At 31.1% G+C, this 20,845-nt stretch overlaps 2 protein-coding genes across 3 annotated transcripts; both read right to left on the bottom strand.

Annotated features, from left to right (window-relative positions):
• Positions 1–8,262: 8,262 nt before the first annotated feature.
• Positions 8,263–10,601, bottom strand: LOC119670034 (pyruvate dehydrogenase E1 component subunit alpha type II, mitochondrial-like). Its single transcript, XM_038080135.1, has 6 exons — positions 10,324–10,601; positions 10,076–10,265; positions 9,811–10,013; positions 8,950–9,121; positions 8,567–8,889; positions 8,263–8,494 (listed from the first exon to the last, which is right to left on the bottom strand). The coding sequence occupies exons 1-6, from the start codon at positions 10,468–10,470 to the stop codon at positions 8,309–8,311; spliced, it is 1,221 nt and encodes a 406-aa protein (XP_037936063.1). The 5' UTR covers positions 10,471–10,601; the 3' UTR covers positions 8,263–8,308.
• A 1,696-nt stretch (positions 10,602–12,297) lies between these two features.
• LOC119670033 (pyruvate dehydrogenase E1 component subunit alpha, mitochondrial-like) lies at positions 12,298–17,758 on the bottom strand. 2 transcript variants are annotated; one of them, XM_038080134.1, is made up of 7 exons: positions 17,584–17,756; positions 17,422–17,490; positions 14,638–14,827; positions 14,364–14,566; positions 14,128–14,299; positions 12,988–13,310; positions 12,298–12,920 (listed from the first exon to the last, which is right to left on the bottom strand). In XM_038080134.1, the coding sequence occupies exons 1-7, from the start codon at positions 17,641–17,643 to the stop codon at positions 12,738–12,740; spliced, it is 1,200 nt and encodes a 399-aa protein (XP_037936062.1). In that variant the 5' UTR covers positions 17,644–17,756; the 3' UTR covers positions 12,298–12,737. The 2 variants fall into 2 exon arrangements, with proteins under 2 accessions (XP_037936062.1, XP_037936061.1); XM_038080133.1 differs by having other exon boundaries at positions 17,422–17,758.
• Between the last annotated feature and the right edge of the window lie 3,087 nt (positions 17,759–20,845).

Raw genomic sequence — 20,845 nt, 5'->3', positions numbered from 1 at the left:
AAAGTTTTTAGATTTTGTCATAAGTTCTTACAAATGAAATCTGTCCAAAACGCAGCTAAGCTTTATATAATTGAACATTCAAATCAGCTTTGTATTACGGATGTGAAACGTGGAAAAACCTCTATTTAATCGCGCATCCAAATATTCATAAACAAATGCTTAAGAAGAAAATTGAGTATATGGAACGCATATCCAATACTGAACTCTAAGAGTTTACAAGCTGCCACTGAAATCAAAAGAAGAAAATGAAAGTGAATTGGCCACATGCTCAGGAAAATATCACCCTTTATAACAAAGCAGGCCCTATACTGGAACTCACAAGGCAGCCGCTGGCCTGGAGCCGTAGCTAAGACATGCCAAAAAACCGTGGACCAGGAGCTTAAAGACGCACAGTACTTCTGGAACCAAATTACAAGAGAAACAGGCAAAAGAATAAGATTTAGAGGAATCGTTGAGGGTCCATTTAGGAGAAAAGGACAGCAGTAAGTGAGTAAGTAAAAACGCATTTGATTTGCAAAATGTTTAGATTTTTCTTAATATAAATTTATTAAAACTTTAAAAAGAATTCAAAATTGCTGTATAGTCAGTCAAAAAATCAAATAATTAATAAAACAATAAAGTTTTATTATTGTGAAATACTGTTCGAAATACCTCTCTATTGAAAACAACAGTTTATATTATGAACGTAGGTTCTTTCGTCAAAATGGACGTTAAAAAACAATTTAATTTAAAACTTTTAATAACTTTATTAAAGTTTCCTAGGGAACAGTAATACCGCAACCTTAATACGGTATTAATCTTTTGAACCTAGTCCTTAACCACAGTATACTTTTATCTACTAAAATCTATTTTATCGGAAATCTTTCTGATTGGTATCGGAATCAAGAAGTTTTCCCCAAAGTCACACTCCTTCTTATTCTTTGCTTGATCAAAAGCGAGTTAATGTCTACTTACTCAATAGAGTCTTACTCAATAGAGTCTGTGATCCTTTAGATGATCCACTGTAATAAGAGCTGTGTTGAATTCTAACTATTAGTTATTCAGATGATTTCATAGAAGTATACTTTGATGACCAGCATATCTTTCTATGTATTGCATTAGATTTGAGAGAGTGCAGTTCTGTATTATACTGTATTAGCTTAGAATCGAACAACTTCAGCGCTATGTCTTTGATATACTTTTACTCGATCTCGATTCTCAAGTCTCTGTGTGTGTCTACATTTCTGATGTGCCATGGTGCTTGTAGCATATGTCACAGTACAAAATTCTGATAAGTTTGGAGTTTTCTAATAGTGAAAAGCTTAGGTCTAATTATTTGCTTATAAAGCAGAATTTTATTTTTGATACTCAAGTTTTCTTGTGTTAATGGTTTAAGAGTATACAAAGTTATATTACCAGCTAGCTTCTTGAACCTTATATTCTCTAACCAAATGTATTTTCTATAAAAAGTTAGATCTACGACTATTCTTGTTTCGAAACTAAGCTAGATAATTATAAACAATGTTTTAAGAAGTTATCACATTGGACAGACCAATCAATTGGAAAGACCTCGGAAAGCTAATGTCGCCAATATCCACGGTTGGTATACCGCCGGTGCTGCGAAACGTCTTATTCTGCAATAATTTATTAATATTCTTCACTAATTATCTTAGTGTAAAAAGAATAAAGCAACATATTCAACAATTGCAAGTGAGTAGAATAAATGAATATTCAAAATAATGCATATTGTCAAAAATATATTTCTTCTTCTTCTTCTTCTCTTCTTGAGTTAGTGCTATTACGCACTTTTACTCTATAATGGCTGGGGGGTTTATCTCTACCCCACACTAGGCTTTAACTAGGCTAAAAAATCATATTATTTATTTGTCTTTTAGTTGATGACGGACCTTAAATCAGGATATCTTCCTGAGAGTCCAGAAGTGGACTTGAGGATTGTTAGGGTGGGGTTATGTAGCGTATCAACTTTAGTGAATAATTTTAAAGCTTTGTCTCTGATATATTTTTTCACTGAGTCAATCCTAAGATCTCTATGTATGTCTGTTGATCTAATGTACCATGGAATCTTAAACAGTTTTCTTAAAGCCAGGTTTTGTGCTATCTGTAATTGCTTTATGGTGGTATTTGAGGCTTTGCTATATGTAACACATCCGTACAGTAGTGCTGGTCTAATTACTTGCGTATAAAGTAACTTTCTGTTTTTAAAGTTGAATTGATAATTATTAAATTGCGGCTTTAATAAATGTAGAATCTTAGAGCAGTTGTTTCGTTTGTATTTCAAATGTTTAAGCCAATCGTTTGTCAAAAGTGACCCCCAGATATTTTATGTTATCCTCCCACCGTATCTCCGTGTCGCAAACGCTCACTCTTGGAGGATGCTGTCTTCTTTTTCGAGTTATAAATATAGCCTTGGTTTTGTCATTATTAATTTTAATCTTCCATTTTTGGAAGTATTCCACCATAAGGTCTATATTTCCCTGTAACGTGTTGCTTACATTTAAGGCATCCCGATCCGAGTAGATCAAGCATGTGTCGTCTGCGTAAAGCGCCATTGATGTGGGACTTAAGGTGGGGATGTCTGCCGTGTATACATTAAACAATGTGGGAGACAAAGGCGACCCTTGAGGTACACCTGCTACAATTGATCGGGCGGACGAAAGAGTGCTATTAATTTTAGTACGGAAGGACCTTTCTTGCAGGAAGCTACCAATGATTTTAGTCAAACCACTAGGGATGCCAAAACGGGCTAATTTGACTATTAGACCATCATGCCAGACCTTGTCAAAAGCTTTGGCTATGTCAAATATAATCATCCCGGTTGACTCCCGTTTACTTAGAGCGGTTTGTATCAGCTGCGCAGTTCTGGCTAGTTGTAGTTCCGTGGAGAGATTATCCCTAAACCCGAATTGTTCGTCAGGAAGTATATTTAGGGCATTTACCGCTGTTTTAAGCCTAGTCAGGATTACTCGCTCTGCCAATTTCCCCATAGTTGGGAGCAGACTGATAGGACGCCAGTTCTGCGGAAATGAAGGATTCTTGTCCGGTTTAGGAAACACTACGACTGAGGCCAACTTCCAGGCCTTTGGAAATTCGCCAAGCCTAAGCATGCAATTGATGATGTTAACAATGCATTGGATTGCATCTTCTGGAAGATTACGTAGGCATTTGTTACTGATATTATCATATCCGGGTGCCGATCTGGTCTTTAGACTCGAAATAATACATTTAATCTCATCTCTGGAACACTGTGAGATGCTTTCATCTGACATCAGGTTCCTAAGATTAGCAGCCTCTTCGGCAATATTTTCTTCTACCAGAGAATTATAGTCACTATCAGTATTGGGCTGAAATTGCAGCTCCAAAGAATCTGCAAAGGCCTCAGCTTTGGCTATGTCTGAGAAAGCCATGCCGGTAGCTACATAAATAGGCGGCACTACCGGTTTACGTTTAAGCCTAAAATACTTGTTCAAAGCCCAGAAGGTTTTATTACCTGTATCAATTCCTGAAAGAAATTCGCACCATTTATCATTATTATATTTGCCAATTTTTTTCCTGATTACATTAGAGAGACGATTGGCTTCTCTTCTTCTCATAGGATCTCCAGTTATTTGAGCAAATTTTCGAATCGCATTCCTTTGTCTAATGATTTGTTTGATGTAATGCGGCAGATAAAAGTAGTTACTTGGTTTTCTGGTCCTGGTGGTGGAGCTATTATCCAATGCCTCCTTAATCATGAGAGTGAGTTCTTTTTATTCTTGAAAATTGTCCAGCAATCAACATGAATCTCACGTACATAACCACTAACTGGGACTCATTTAAGAATCAGGTTGATATTTCAAATATAAATAATTGGCCAGTAACTTCTGAGGATCTTGATGACTGTATCCAAAAACTCAAAAATATATTTACAAAAGTTTCTAAATATTTATTATTAAATGGCATTTAATTCAAATTTCATTTTAATATTATTATTAGGCATTTTACAATTTTAGAAAAACAAACCATTTAAAAATACTGAGCAATAAGGTAACATTTGCTTTATGTAAACATTTTATTGCCTAATTACATTGGTAGAACATTCCATCAATTATGATTGTAAAATTATTCATTTTAATTTTAGAAACTGCACATCAATCGGTCCTACGTTTCAAGAAATAATTAATCATATTGTAAAAATGGCACTACAATAAAATCCGCATGGTTCTAAAAGGCACATAATTAAAAGTGGAAAAATGGCACTGAATACAACAAAACGAACATACCAACAACTCAAACCACTCGCTGGTATTTCAATGAAATCCGCAAATCTCTAGTAGAACTAGAAAACATAAGATTAAATAGAAAAAAAAAATACCAAATTAATTTTAATAATCATCCAAAAAAACTAAGGACTATAGCTGGCGAGAGACACTGTACTGTAATAAATTTCACATCGACGACTCAAGATTAAATAGTGTAGAGTAGTGCCGTATGAATCACAATGATTTTGCCAGCAGTCCAAATCAGAATACTAGCCGACGTCTGAAACACTATAATGAAATCTATAGGAATCTAGAAGACAAGAATTAAAAAGTACAGAACAATACCAAGTAAATCACAATGATAATGCCAGCAATTCAGAAAGCTTGCTGGCTACCTAGGTCCAGCACTGCCATGAAATTCGCCGAGCTCTCGACATAGACGACTTAAAATTAAATAAGGAAAAATGATGAGGAATAAATCTAAGTAATTGCCAACAATTGAACTAATAACACTAACATATTGCACTGCAATGAAATCAATATTGATTTCCTTGTCTAGAAGATAAGGAAGGTTCAAGATTGTATTGAGTAGAATTATGTCAAATAAATCACAGAGATATTGTAAGCAACTTAAAACACTCGCTTGTGGCCAACACACTGCACTCTAACAAACTCAGTAGGGCTCTAGAAGAAAAACAAGGCTAGAGATTAAATTGAATAGAATTGTGACAAATAAATCACTATGATCATACCAATAACTAGATACTCGCTGGTGAGCGAGACACTGGAAACGCATGAAATGAATTCTAGATATGAAAGGTATGAAAGATTCAAGTTTAAATAGGGTTGAACAGAGCCGACTGAAGCATAATGTTAATGACAGCAACTCAGGACCCTCGGTGGTGATCGAGACAAATAAAAATTTTGTCTATGTCATATCCAACTGCACTATCTTATATTTTCTTTGTTTTTTAGTTAGTTGAAGTGAAAGCCTCTTCAATTTGCTAAGAAAACCGTTTTTAATCCACAAATTCTTGTAGTAATGGGTAGAAGAAGTTTAAGCTAGAACTAGCCAGAAGCATTCACGAAGGCGAGAGTCTGAGCAATACTATTGCTGAAGATATCGTTGAGTATGTTAATGAAGGGGGCCTCCAAAAACTTTTGATCAAGCCTTTACTTTATTAGAATATAAATAAAAATAAGAAGTTTAGACATCTTACACTTATTAACAAAATGTCTGGTTGCATATCAAATACCATCGATCCTTCATATTTGTATTTTTGCTCCTAATATTTTGTTCAATATTTTTTTTAATTGTTTAATTTTTTTTAAAACTATTTAATGTATTTTTTTTTTAATTTTCTTAATGATTTTAAAAATATTAAACCTTAATATGGAAACGGTTTTTAAAAATACATATATTAAACCCAACTTACTTATATCACTCGACTTTGTTTAAAAAAAAATTAAAATTGAGATTATTAATTAATCACAAATTATAAAGAAATTAATTTTTATTATTTATAAATAATTTTTGTTTATTTTTAAAAAGTGTTTTTATTACATTTTTATATAATTTTCACATAATTTCTTTATTTAAGAAATATAAGAATTTTTCATTTGTTTTAAAATCAAAAGCAATAAAAATCACAATATCATTGGCATAAAAACAAAACAAAAGGCAGCAATGAATTTTCTTAAATAAATTTTCATTTTCTACTTTTTAAATTTTTAATTTTGCATTTCCGTCACCGAAGATCACAAAAAATTAAACGACACCTTTAAAATAATTTTGACACACACAATTGGCAAACCGCACGATCGCACACAAAAAAATGATATGGAAGAAAGCTTCCCCAGTACTTGAATCCCTAATACCGCGAGAGACTCTTAAGAAGAACACATTGAAGCCGATCAGCGACAAACGAAGACTGAATACACAATAGAAAAATGTTTTGTTAAAAGACGATCGATAACGAAGACGAGAAACAAAAAGCTTCGGAAAAGTTAAATTCTTAAAAGCTTCCAAGCTTTATTGAGTGAAAAGATTGAGTGCAATGAAGAAGAAGTATAATGTAATCTTATCATATAAGTAACTTGAGATCACTATCTTTAAGGAAATTTATATAATAAATATAATTTCTTTTATTTGGAAGAGATTGTGATATTTTTATTTTTTTTTTTTTTTGGATCAAGAAAAAGTTTTCAGAAACAAAAAAGCGCCATATATTTTGCCATTGTGATGACTTGTATTGTAGCAAAATTATTCCAGAAATTTTTGTATTATCGGACAAATTGAGAATAACAAATAAAAAAAACAGCAGCTCCTTCTTCCATTGTTTCATTCAAATTTCTGGTTACAGCTGCTCTGAGAGCAAAATAAATAAGACCCTTAAGTTTCTATGAAAGCTTTTAAGCTGTGAAAGCACCACTCTATGGTGTGTGAATGCACAGTGTAGTCTCCATTCGTGAGAAACTTTAAGGTATATTATATAGTGGATATTAACTATTTCCAAATTTTTTTATATTTCAATGAAATGAGAGCCTTTAAGCTATGAGGGAAAATGCTAAGTAAATGCACAGCTTAGTCTCCTTCCATAAGACCCTTTAGTTTCTGTGAAAGCTCTTAAGCTGTGAGAGCAGAAATAGCATGTAAATGCACAGTGTAGCCTCCTTCTTAAAAAGCCTTAAGGTCGTAGTATGTGTGTGTGAAGTGTACATTATCTAATATTTGATAGTGATATAATTCAATGAAATTAAAGTCTTTAAGCTATAAGAGTAATACTATGTGGTCCCACATGACCCTTAACAAGACCCTCTAATTTCTATCAGAGGTTTGCAACTGTGATAGTAAAAATGCTATAAGAATGTACAGTCTAGTGACCTTCTGTAAGAAACCTTGAGTTCATAATGTGAAATGGATATTATTTAATTTTAAATATTTTTTAAGTTCAATGCAATTAGGTCTTTCAAGCTATAAGATTAATACTATACAGAAAGACTCTTAACTTTCTGTGAGAATTTTTAAGCTATGAGAGTAAGAATCCATAACGCTTTAATATCTGTAAGAGCAAAAATGGTATGTGAATGCACAATGTAGTCTCCATCCGTAAGAAACCTTAAGGTTGTAGTGTAAAGTACTTACAATCAAAATTTTGAATATTTCGTAATATTTCATCAAATATTTAATTTCTATATTTCAATTAAATAATAATAAAAGAAAAGCACAAATATAATATATTTACTGGGCAATACTCTACAGCGTAACTCAAGCGTTATTGTGTTAACCCAAGTTATTTTAATCGATCATTAGAATTTTAAGAAAATGAAGAAATTTCACAATTTTATATTGTTCCATATGTTATAAGAAGCAATAAACCTATTCTCCATATGGATAAATTTGCTGCTACTCAATTTAGAAACCATACACTTAATTTAAATTAAATTTATATCAATAATCAAGTGTACCCGGTTGCGGCAGTCACTAAATAAACAAAAGTCAAATAACCTAACCTAACAACACTATAAAAGTGAAAAATTAGAAAAGGTAACAGCTAACAGCACTTAAAATGCGAAATAATATAAGTCGAGAATTTAACTGTGTCACTAAAAGCAGCTTACATTAATGATTATTAACTTTATTTTCCTAGAAGGTTGTCTAAGATATTGGGTGTAGACCCACTATCATGATTCCCCTTCTAATATGATTCATATCAACCCATGACTGCTTGATTTTGTTCGATACATAATGCACTAACAAATTTAGATTCGTTGCAATTCAGTAGCAAAGCACACCGGTGCCGTCTCTCTGCCACATGATCGATTCTGAGATGCAGTTGATCATATTAACACTAATCGTTTTTAACCGGTAGTATGCACCGGACCATATTGTAATGCTCTAACTACTAAATAAAGTTAATCTTCTCTTTTTTATTTTCTTTTTAATAAATTTTTACATGTAAATATGTATATTTCCTTTATTTGTGCAGAAATTAAATAAATTTATATATAATATAATGAATTTAATTTAGTTTATTAGAATATATCGAATATAGAAAATATTGTTTATTTTATTTAGGAGAAGATCCTTTATTGATTTGCATATGCGTTAGGTTATATCCAGTCGTGTTACGTATCTTTGGTTCCAAATTGTTTAGATATACATCAGCTACGAGTTCTTTTAATTCAATTTCTTTTGCATTTTTTGCCTGATGAGCAGCTTCGTCAATCTCTTTTTTAATTTTCATATCAATTGCCTTAAAAATATATATAATATATATATATATATATAAAATTAAAATGAAATATAAAATCTAAATAAAATTTACCTTTGTGTCATCTTCAGAAAATAGTTGGTTAGATATACAAAGTTCTCTAAATTTAACGATTGGGTCTCGTTTTGAACGCACCTCTTGAATTTCCTCTCTGCTGCGATAACCAACACCTGGATCAGACATGGAATGACCCATATAACGATAAGTTTCCAACTCTAATATAATTGGGCCATTCTCCAAAACATATTTGATTGCATATTCGGTAGCACTACGTACGGCCAATATGCTCATACCATCAACCCAAATACCAGGTATATAATCACCACGTGTATAATACTGGTCACAGCATGATGAACGTTTAGCTGGGGTACCCATACCTTCATGATAAAAGTCAGGTAAAAAAGTTATATATGTATTATTATATATTACAAACTAACCGTATCTGTTGTTCTCACACACATATATAATTGGTATCTTCAAAAGGCATGCTATATTGAAAGCTTCGTATACTTGGCCTTGATTTGATGCACCATCACCATATAATGCAACCACTACAGCTCCATCTTTTTTATACTTACAAGCGAAACCAATGCCAGTGCCTAATGGTACCTAAAATAATATTTAACGCTGAATGAACTGTTTGTAAGTCTAAAGAATAAGGGGTGGGCATATAGAACAAAAGAAAATAACAATGCATAGTTTGATGTCCTGACATCCAGTCACTGCTGAGCTTAATATACTTAAACTGCAAGACTGGAGCTTTGTCAGCATCATGGGCTACAAGCCGATGGCTTCAGTATATTTCCAGCATATCGTATCACTGCTGAAACTTGCATTCAAATAGATTAGCAAACACAGCTAAATCTCACACATCCACATCCCCGTGCTCATACAACCGGATCGGCATTTGCTTCACGCATAACGACAATACCTCCCGTGACTCCATCAACACCCCCAGGTACCGTCGGCAACCACTGGAAATATTATTAATATTATACCCTACCAATTATACATGATGGGTATAACATAACTTATTTTAATCCCCATAAAATAAATATATATATATATATTTAAATAAACTGTTCCCTAAACCATAACTATGTATATAATTTTATAATTCCATGTTACAACAACAACAAAACAAAGACTATCAGAAAATGTCAAGAAAAGAAAGCTTCTGTCACAAGCCTAAATTTTATGAAGAAATAGCCTTACTGCAGAATGCTATATGCCTACATTCAGTGATCCTTATAGGATATAACATTATACATCAAATAGATAAATGCATTAACTTTTACCTGCGCACCAACAATGCCGTTACCGCCGAAGAAATGTGGTGCATACATATGCATGGATCCACCTTTTCCACGTTGAACACCAATACCACGTCCAGTCAATTCTGCAATTAAATTTACTGGCGCAATTCCGGCTACCAGACACCAAGCATGACAACGATATGCTGTAATAAAATTATCATCTTTGCGTAGAGCTGCTTTCATGCCTATTAAATTTAAGTTCAGTTAAGAATAAAAATAACCCATATATTATAAAAACACATGTCACCTATGCAACAGGCTTCCTGGCCAGAATATAAATGACAAAAGCCTCGTATAATTTTTTCTTTATATAATGAAGCGCATGCATTTTCTAAGCGTCGAATAGTCTGCATTTGGGTGTAATAACGCAGGGCATCTTCTTTTTTCAGTGTCACATTTTCTTCCGGCATCGTTTCCAGTATGTGAAGTTTAAAAGCCTAAAATATTCAATACAATCAATCCATTATCAATGAATTACTTGCAAAAATTACATACATTTTCTAAAGCTATTGAAGCTTCATCTGAATAAGTTCTAACGCCCTTAAGTAGTGGCTGAGAGAAAAGCTTTACTCCAAATATCCGTTTTGCACATTTATTTCGAGATTGTATCGCAATTGACAGTCGAGTACTTATTGACCACATCTTAGGAATCAAACAATCGAACAACAGTATGCTCGATTCTTCGACAATACTCACAAGGTTTTTGCCCTAAATTTAGATATGTTAAGGTAAAATATATGTTAAATAAAATGACAAATAAAATTTAAACTATTTAACAGCTACTATTTATTTTTTATAAAAAATAAAGAATTAATAATTACAAATTTTTAAATATTTACCCATTTTTTAAATTTTTGACATATAAACCGTTGAACCAAAAATAAATATATATCTATATAAATTTTTACAAGATGTCTGAACATTATATGAATTTATCTGAACAGTAATTTGTGAAATTGACTTCAGCTAGTTCCATATAATATATACGAATATGGCTTAGCATTTAAAGGTTAGGATTTATGCACGATTTTTATGAGGAATGAGATAATACAAGTAAAGACACTCAGGCAAATGAAAACCCTTTTGTACTAGGCTAACTAACCGATACGTAATTGAAAGAAATAAAAGAAATTTCTCTTACTAAAACAGTACATCTCTAAAGTCCAAGTGTTGTGGAATATCCTTCATTCCAGAGATAATAGATATAAAATGTAATAAGTGCTGTTCTTATAATAAAGTGAGAAGAGTGGATGTAGATAGTTAGATTGAAACTCGTATCTCAGCCACTTCTAACAATTATTGCTGATTATCAAATAATCATTTGAATGTTAGAAAATAAACTAATATATTCAACCAAGAATCTTTGGTTATAGCCTAATCTAATTGCATATTTTTCAGCAACTTAAGCAACAAATACTAATTAATTTTCTACACATATATTTTTGGAACACATTTTTGAATTTAGAAGGTCCCAATCAATCTGTTTGCGTCATTAAATTAGTCCATGAATGCACTAAACTTTCCTTGCGTACACAACGACTTAACACTTCACCCACTCCATTGAACCAAGGTTCAAGCTCAATCAATTACTATCTATCCACATCCTAAGCCATATTTTTGTCTTGTAAATCCTTTTATGTTATCTGCTTTCCAGATCCCAGCGGATTACAACAATAACAACTCAACACTTCAACTTTTCCGTGGCCATTTCGGTATAACAGTGAACTAACTTTCAAAAACAGACTCTAATACGCCACCTTTTTTTATATCCCAACCATTAATCGGCCTACATAAACCTGTACTCAAGTTAAATATTGACTGTTGGATTCAAAGTGCATGAAACAATTAACAAACGGTGAATCACATCTTAGTCTTATCTGGCGCACTGAATTAGTTTCTTCAAAAATTAGTGAAAAGCCTTTCTACAGGTCTTCGAGTGATTCTATGTCACAAGAGTTATTAACTGCTAATTGATGCGATCACTATTCATACCACTTACGCCAAACAAACTCTTTTATTTTACGCCCGCTGACAACACCTCATGTCTGCTGACAACAGCTTATTTCCGTTTAATTTTGCTCACTCAAGATGCAGATATGAAACTCTCGACTTCAAATTTCAGTTCCTTACCCGTTTTAAGCTTTCTCAAAAGGAGCCAAAAAATTTTATTATACGTCAGGAATAAGTTTTAGAATTAACCTTTGTATATTGCGTGAATTGCATGGGTTGTTGTAACCCACTGGGAAGTTCTTTTGTGGTGTCGAACGGCACTTGGTCGTCGTTGGCGACGAACGACCCCGGGACGTAGACCCGGCCTTTTTTTGAACCTAGTCTTACACTATGACTTTCAGTACTTTCTACCTACTGAGAAAAAAAACTAAGTTCTGTGAGATAGTTCTTACTACTGTCTACTTTCTCACCTATCGTCCGTTAAAATATTTAATTAAAAATTATTTAAGTTATTTTTTTACGAATTTTTATTTTAATATTTCTCTAAGAATTTCGATTTGCATTACTATTTTATTTTTGCAAATATTTTGCATTAATCATGTACAATATAAATAAATATAAAACAAGAAATAATTTAGAAAAACAAAATTAAAATTTTTATAACAAATTTAACTATTCATATAAAAATCATTTGCCAATTAGTATAAGTATTGTACATAATTTCATATGAGTTTATAAACAAAAGTGTATAACTCACATAAAATATTTTAATTTACGTATTTAATTTAATGAGAATTTAGTTTGAAGCGTGTGGATTGGATTCTAATTTGCATGCCCGTCATTTTTGAATAAAAAAGCAATTCAATTAACTTTAATATAATCAAACAATGATGAACGGAACAGATTTGAAAACGTTCAAACTCGAAATTTCAACTAGATTCGTATCGCTGCATAAGTCTTTAATTATTGATGCCTTTGTTTTGATGAATATGATCTATATTATAGCTAGTAGTGCCACGAATTTTAGGTTCCAAATTCTGTGAATAAACATCGGTCCACAAACCGCTTACTGGCAGTTCTTTATCACCTCTAGCAATGGAATTAGCTTCTTCGACTTCTTGACGTACTTTTGTATCAATAGCCTAAATTGATATAAATCAAATATTTTAATTACATATTTCTTTAATAAAAAATTATATAATTAATTACCTTAATTTCATCAGTATTTAGTAGACCTAATTCAATGCACAATTCTTTAAAGGATGTTATTGGATCACGTTTTTGGCGTACTTCTTGAATTTCTTCACGTGTACGATAACTTGTACCCGGATCAGACATAGAATGACCAGAATAGCGATACGTATTTGTTTCCATTACAAGTGGTCCATGTTTATTGACATAATCAATGGCAAATTCAGTTGCGCTTCTTACTGCTAATACGTCCATACCATCGACCCAAATACCAGGTATCACATCACCTCGTGTATAATAGTCCGTGTTCATTGAAGCTCGCTCAGAACTTGTACCCATACCTAAAATATTTACAAATATATTTTAAAATATTTAAGAACTATTATTAGATAAAGTTGAATATATAAGTTTATATTTGAAAGGTTTATATTTGAAATGTGATATTTGGAAGGAAGGGTTTTACACTCGAGTTGAAGATGATATATGCTAATCCTGTCAATGGAAACAGACAGTGTAGAATACAACCTTTACTATATATTATGCAAATATGCCTTACTAAAGAATTATTTACATTTCTTCTTCGTTATTCTATCCCTACAATTTACCACAACTGAATATGTGGGAAATGTTATCGTACTCTCTTGAAAGACAGCCAGAACTTTGAGATCTAAGACAACGCTTTTTTAAAATATTGGCTATTACATGAAATTATTCTAGTTAACTTTATTTCTAGGCGAACTGCAAAACATCTTCCTGAATAGCATTATAAGCTTTGCCAAAGATTCTAAGTGGTTCTAACCCTTGAGTTTTTAATTATACACTAACACAATGAGCTTATAGGCCTAAGTGGAACCCTTGGAATTGCCGGTACCTACCTAATTTAATTTTGGATTTTACAAGCCTTCTTTTGTTATATTTACCTATATTTCATATACATTAATTTTTAAAAGCAAATTATTGTAAAACTTATTTTGATTATTAAAAAAAACTGTGCAAATGACATTATCAAAAACGTTTAAGGAAAAAAAAAATACTATAACTCTCTCTATGTCAAAATAAATATTAACAGTATCCATACTTTAATTACGTACTCCTATTCGTACTCTTATTTAACTGTTAGTTTTCTATATTGAGACATATAAAATGTGTTATATTTACCATAATTATTGTTTTCGCAAACAAAAATGCAAGGCAGTTTCCATAGAGAAGCCATATTATAAGCTTCAAAAACTTGACCCTGATTAGCAGCGCCATCACCGTACAAACTCAAACACATGCCACCATTTCCCTTGTATTGACAAGCAAGTGCAACACCAGTACCCAAAGGAACCTAGAATTTTAATAAATTAATTATTTTTGTTTAATATTAGTAAGGAAATCATTTTAACACGCACCTGTGCACCTACAATACCATTACCACCATAGAAATTAGGTGCATACATATGCATAGAGCCGCCTTTACCAAGCGAACAACCATTAACACGACCTGTCAGCTCAGCTAAGACTCCCAATGGTGAGATACCCATCAAGTAAGTCCAGCCATGGACTCGATACGCTGATATGATATTATCAACATCGCGCATAGCCGCTTTCATACCTAGAAATAGGAGAAGTTGATTATAAATATTTAGTTACAATATTTTAAATTATTATTAATATCTTACTTACCCACAGCACAAGCTTCTTGACCGGAATATAAGTGACAGAAACCACGTATAATTTTTTCTTTATATAAATTACCAGCAGCAGTTTCAATTCGACGTATCATCACCATTTGTTCATAATATTTAAGTGCTTCATCCTTGGTTATTGTAACGCTGGTTTCAGGTCCTTGATCGAGTCTGTGCAGTTTGAAAGGCTAAATATAAAATGATTTTTAATGATGAATACGCATACATGAGTTAGTTAGCGATAAATACTAGAACAAAAAGTGCAAATAATGAAGGATAACTTACTTTTTGGGATTTAAACAAAACATAAGCTGTAAATGATATTAAAAAATTAATATTAATGTTAGTACAATGATGTATTATTAAAAAAAAAACAAATGATTGCAATTATATTATACATAAGGAATAAAATAAAAGGTTTATAATTAAATGCATAAAAAAATTATTATAAATTATTAATTTATAAACTTATTTGTTATTCGTAAAAAGCTACCTCCAATTTGTGCGAAAATAATGACTCGGAAATATTAATGGCTTGGACATGTTCACAAAATATCACGACAGAAAATATCACTAAATAATTCTTGATATGACCCTCATTGCGCTCATAAACCAACTTTGAAATAGAACATAGCCGGGCGAGTTTAACCCCTGGTTTCTTCGACTGGATCCTGGTTAGGTTCAAATTACTCCCACCCCTCCCCTTTCCCTCATCCCAACACTCACTCCCACCTTTTCCATTCCTTATTCCCATGTATTCGTCTTGTAATCCTTTCATGTTATCTGCTTTCAGGACCCGGCGGGTTACAACAACAACAACAACAACAACCCCTGGAACCACTCGTCATTTTCGACGACCAACTGCTGTTCACCACCCTCAAAAGGGACTACATAACAGATCATCGCAGGCTACAGTAACTACAACATTCTTACCGGGATGAAATTATAAGACAATACGGCCTGAATTCGCCTGAATATCTTACAAGTGATTCATGGTTATATTTGGGTGTTGTTTCTTCACGAAAGTCATTTTTCCATCAGTGAAAATTTCAGACAGATCTCCGTAACCAGCGGCGATCTTTAGAACAAGTAAAGTCAAATGAATTATAAATACGTGTACCTGAGTTAGAATATACGCAGATAAGAGTAGTGTGAAAATGGAGGAGCTTGTTGTTTAAAAATATTTTGGGGGTGTGAAAAATATTTAATTGAAGTCAACCTCCTCGATTAAGGTGGAATAGGTTTCTCTACTTTAATCGGATTGAAGATGTATGTGTATTAGGGACTGCCACTGGTCTAGCCTAATTGCATTACAATTCAAGTGACCAGATTTCTCCGTTTGAACACGAGTTAGTTTTAAATCCTATCCAATCCACCTCCTTCTCACTATTTGCCTTTCCCCACCTATCAGCCACTATCCATGTACATGCCTACCCTTGTTTTCTTCTTATAAATTCTTTCATGTTATCTGCTTATAGGTCTTAACAGATTACAACAACAACAACCGTTCGATTCACTTGTTTCATCATCATCGTCATCATCATGGCTATACAGTCCATGTAGAAGCTAAACCTGTTTAACAACAACCTTCCATTCTTCTCTGTTTTTTGCTTTTGTCTTCCAATTTCTTATATTCATTTCTTCTAAATCCTACTGCACACTGTCTTTCCCTCGTTTTTTTGATCGCCTTCTTCTACTGCTGCTTCCTACTTCGTTCTCATAAATCTTAAGCAGTACTCTCATATCCGACATTCTTATCACATGTCCAAACTATCTTAATCGCTGGTTTTTTTTATAAATTTGTGATTCACTTGTTTGCTACACTAAAATAATAACTAAATAACTAAATTTTATTTTCTCTCTAGAATGGAATCCGCAAGAAACAATACCAAAAACTACATGAAGAAGGGCACTCAACAGAGAGCACGTGACAGAAATAGTTGAAAATCAATTGTGATTAGACTAAGTTCTTGATTTATATGTTTAAACATGTCAATAAAAATAATAAATTATATTTTATTTAAAAATATTAATTACTTTAATTACATAAGTATTAAAAATTAATTTATCAATCCTTTTGCTAAGCTTTTAAAAAATGCTGATAGCCGAGCAAAACTATGCCAAAAATAAAAAAGTTCATTGACCCAGAAATTGTGACCCATTAATTACGAACTTCAAAATAAACAAATTTTAATTAAAAATAAATAACTAAAAGTAAAAAATTCACACACAAATTATCTTCGTCACACATAAACAAAAACAATAAAAACATCAATGAAGGCACTTGTGTTTGCGGTAGGGAAAAATGTGATTTACTACGAGTCTTCCATCCCCAACCCCTAGAAATCGGTGTGAAGTGCTGATAAGGCAGCCAATCTCAAGCGGGAAAATTCTAGTGTGCAGTTAGACAAGTGTACAAATGTAAATTACTGATAACAAAAATAAATTAATAGAAAAATTTCGCTCTAAATTAATAAGTGCAATTTTCATGACCTTGAAGAGTATATGAAATGTGTTCTCGAGCAATTAAAAAAAAAACAATTTCCAATGCAAATAAAAACGCAACATAAATTACACCAAATTAACGTAAACTCGTGATGAAATGTTATCCAACACCATTATTTTTAATGACTTTTTAATAAAAAAAAAAAAAACAAACAAATAAAGACCCAACACTAGCAATGAATAATATAAGAAAATATTATGTAATATAAAATTTTTAAATGTGAATTCAAAAAAAAAATTGCAAGAATTATCCGCTGTGGTTGGTCTATTAATTTACCCGGTTCACTTGTACGGTTGCTTCGGTAGCATAGTTGTTTGTCTTTTGGACACCAGCTTGTGCTGCATTCTGGAATAAACCGAAAAATGATGAATTATTCCTTTGTAAATTCACTCTGTGATTTTGGAGCACCACATTTCTAACGTTAATTGGTTTACGTACTCTTTGCAATTGTCTTGATAAAACTGGCAATTCGCTAATACGTGCAAGTGTACGCAACATTTTATTTTAATAGTTTTCGAATCAAATTTACTTTAAAATATTTGCCAAAATCCCCAAACTCAACACAACTGCACACGACCAAAACGTATTAGTGCAAGAAATTCAATGCTTCTTCTTATATTTTGCCAACTGACACTGGAAGCTGTTATGCCAATTTGTAATGATGCCATACGCTTTGAGAAAATAGTGTTGTAAAATGCGACATTAGGTCTATTCGACGAGCTAATCGTAGTAAAACTGGGATAATACACTAATAATAAACTATGTTCAGACACACCTTAATTTCACAAAATTCTTTATTTCGTCTTTGTTTCAACGAAATTAAGTTGGTTTTTCCAAACAAAAATCAGTTTTAAGGTTAGAACGAAATTAAAGAAAATGCCCTTAATTTCGTTAAACGCAACATGAAATTAAGAGAAATTTCAAATGCAACTAAGTGTGAGATAAATTTTGAGCAAACGATAAAGTTGAGATAACAAAAAAGTGACATATTTTTTGAGTAAATGTCAATGACAGTTGACTTTAATGAAACAAGGAAATATTTTCACAATAGTGCAAATTTTTAAATTTGAGTATAGAGTAAGAACCGTAACTGTTATTAATTTAAAATAGAGTGAAAAATAATAATACGCAGGCATTAAATCCACTAAATCTAATAAAACAACTAAAGCTATCCTTTATAATTATAATAAACAATTTTTAAAATTTTCTAGATACAAATATTGTTTCTAGGATGTTATTTTTAACATTCGATTTGCAAACCAAAAAACATATTTATTTCCTTAATTTGGAGTAGTGTGAACACTTTCGAAATTAAATTAATTTCATTATTACCAAATTAAGAAAATTTGGCTGTCTGAACATAGTATAAAGTACTAACTAAAAGCGTAACACAAATAAACTGCCAGATTTTACATAAATCTCTTTATGGCTCTTTTCATAAATTTTCATGGGACTGGTTTGTGTAAAATCTGACGAGAACAGCTGTTTTTTGACAAACAAAACAATAGAAATTGAAGTTTAAAAATATGAGAGCGCAATATACATTTTAAAAAACAAAAAAAGTTTTATAACAATAAGCGCAAATAATTTTATATATTATTTAAAATTATTTTATTTAAATTTAAATATTATTTTACTAAAGTGTCTTAGAGTACTGTTGAAAATTAAATTTAATATTAAAAATGTATTTTGTGTATTTATTACAGAAATATCTCACTATCTCGAAGTATATTAATTACTATTTTTAATTACTTTATATTCTGTCTGTGTTGTATTACTTAGTTCACTTAAAAAAATATTAATTATGTTTTTTTTTAGGTACATTTAATTATTAATTTATTTACAACAATTAATACATATATTTATGACCAAAAATTATTATTATAATAATTTGTTACCGGGCTAATTGGTCAAATTTAAATATAAATAAAAAGACACTGATATATATTTAAATTTGACCAATTAGCCCGGTAACAAATTATTATAATAACAATTAATACAATTAAAATAAACAGTTCGAAATTGTGCATACATGGAGTGACTGAAAGTTATTACGAGCAGCTCGTGGAACAGACCTAATATGTTATCTTATGAAATCCGTATGACTGATTCGAAACATTCCAGTGTGGCAACCATAGTTTATATGGAAGTAAAGATCAAAACAAACAAAAAATATGACGAATGACATTGGAAAGCAAATTGCAAATAAAAACAAACTATTTTTTGGGAATGAAATAAAAAGGAAAAATAATGCAGACTGCATTTTTATTTTGCAAATTATTTAATTTTTACTATATTTTTAATAAATTTACTTTTGATTTCAAATGTTTTTATATATTGCAATTTTATTCGATAACTTTTCGCGAATTATTAATAATTGTTAGGTATTTTAGCACATATTCTTTATTTTGACTTTAGGTTCACTTAATTTGCGTGTAGAATAGTAGAAATTGAAGTCAGAATTTTCTTCCATAAATAATTTTTGAGCTGTAAATAGAAATAAAGTATATTATAAATATATGTATCTCATATTAAATATAACTTAGAATTTATAAAAGAAATTACTTTTGACTTTATTTTAGAACACTATTTTGTTGGCCTTTAAGTTAAACTATTAAAATAAAATAACAGTAAGCTACTTTCAGAGAAATTAAAAATCTGCTATTTTAATGTTTATATTATTTGTAATCGTCACGTTTCGAAAGCTTAAATTCGACAAATGTGACACTTTCGAAAAAATTAAATTTTACAGCTTATTGATTAGAAATTAACAACAAATTATTAACAACATAATTAATTATATAGTTTAATCATAATAATGCGTTTACTCAAATCACTCTACATATCTATATGCAATAATCATGTCTTTTTTCATACAAAATCTTTACAAAGCTATGCTTATGGAACTCAAAAATTGTTACTCTAATACTAATATTGTTTTCAATTTGTAAGTCTCGGATAAGTTTTTCAATCGAGATTTACTTTTAATGCAATTTTTATACTCGATGTTTAATTTTCCATCGAAATGTATATCACTAGAGTTGAATTTATAACACTAGATATTTTGCTAGAGTAGGAAGATTACCCTAAAATTAACTGTTGTTTTATATGACTTGATAAATAAAGTGTAATTTGATTTGATATATCAATTTATGAAAAACTTAAATGTTTACTAACACAACTACATAAATGTTAGATTACTCTAAAAATGTTTGATTGGGAAGAATAAGACAGATCGAGAGCAAATATAGATTGAATCCAAATTTACCAAACGAAAACACTATAAGCTTATAGTCAATAATTATAAAAATTTTGTTGATTCCTTTGAAAAAATAATGTGAATTTTTTTACATGGCAATGAAATCAGTGGAAAGTAGAGCAAAAGACCAAGCGAACAGCATTATAATTTAAAATCAATGTAATAAAATTATTTTAGATTAAGAAATAAAAAATAAATGGTAAAAATTGCTTCAACTTCAGAAATTATATAATTTTTTATGTAAAATATATTCAATAATTTGGTTTGGGCTTTCAATTTCTTCTCAATATGAATGCATGTATGAATGCCATATTGGAAAATTTTAAGATTTTATTATTTAATAAAAAATAATTACAAAATAATTGTTCTCTTTTAACGTTATTATAACTATATAGATTTTTTAGAAAATGTAACTAACTGTTACAAATTATAGAGATAATT

Source organism: Teleopsis dalmanni, chromosome 1, assembly GCF_002237135.1.
Source record: "Teleopsis dalmanni isolate 2A chromosome 1, ASM223713v2, whole genome shotgun sequence".
NCBI lineage: Eukaryota > Metazoa > Arthropoda > Insecta > Diptera > Diopsidae > Teleopsis > Teleopsis dalmanni.
This window is presented reverse-complemented; position numbering and strand designations above follow the sequence as displayed.

Bases quoted from the DNA above. Each gene is read 5' to 3' on its own strand.
- LOC119670034 (XM_038080135.1), bottom strand. From the start codon at position 10,470: ATGTGGTCAATAAGTACTCGACTGTCAATTGCGATACAATCTCGAAAT. The intron at 10,266-10,323 runs GTATGTAATTTT...TGAATATTTTAG, and splicing joins CTTCAATAGCTTTAGAAAAT to GCTTTTAAACTTCACATACT. The intron at 9,122-9,810 runs GTAAAAGTTAAT...ATATTATTTTAG, and splicing joins ACGGCATTGTTGGTGCGCAG to GTACCATTAGGCACTGGCAT.
- LOC119670033 (XM_038080133.1), bottom strand. From the start codon at position 17,643: ATGTTGCGTACACTTGCACGTATTAGCGAATTGCCAGTTTTATCAAGA. The intron at 14,567-14,637 runs GTAAGTAAGATA...TCCTATTTCTAG, and splicing joins TCAAGAAGCTTGTGCTGTGG to GTATGAAAGCGGCTATGCGC. The intron at 12,921-12,987 runs GTAATTAATTAT...ATATCAATTTAG, and splicing joins TAAATACTGATGAAATTAAG to GCTATTGATACAAAAGTACG.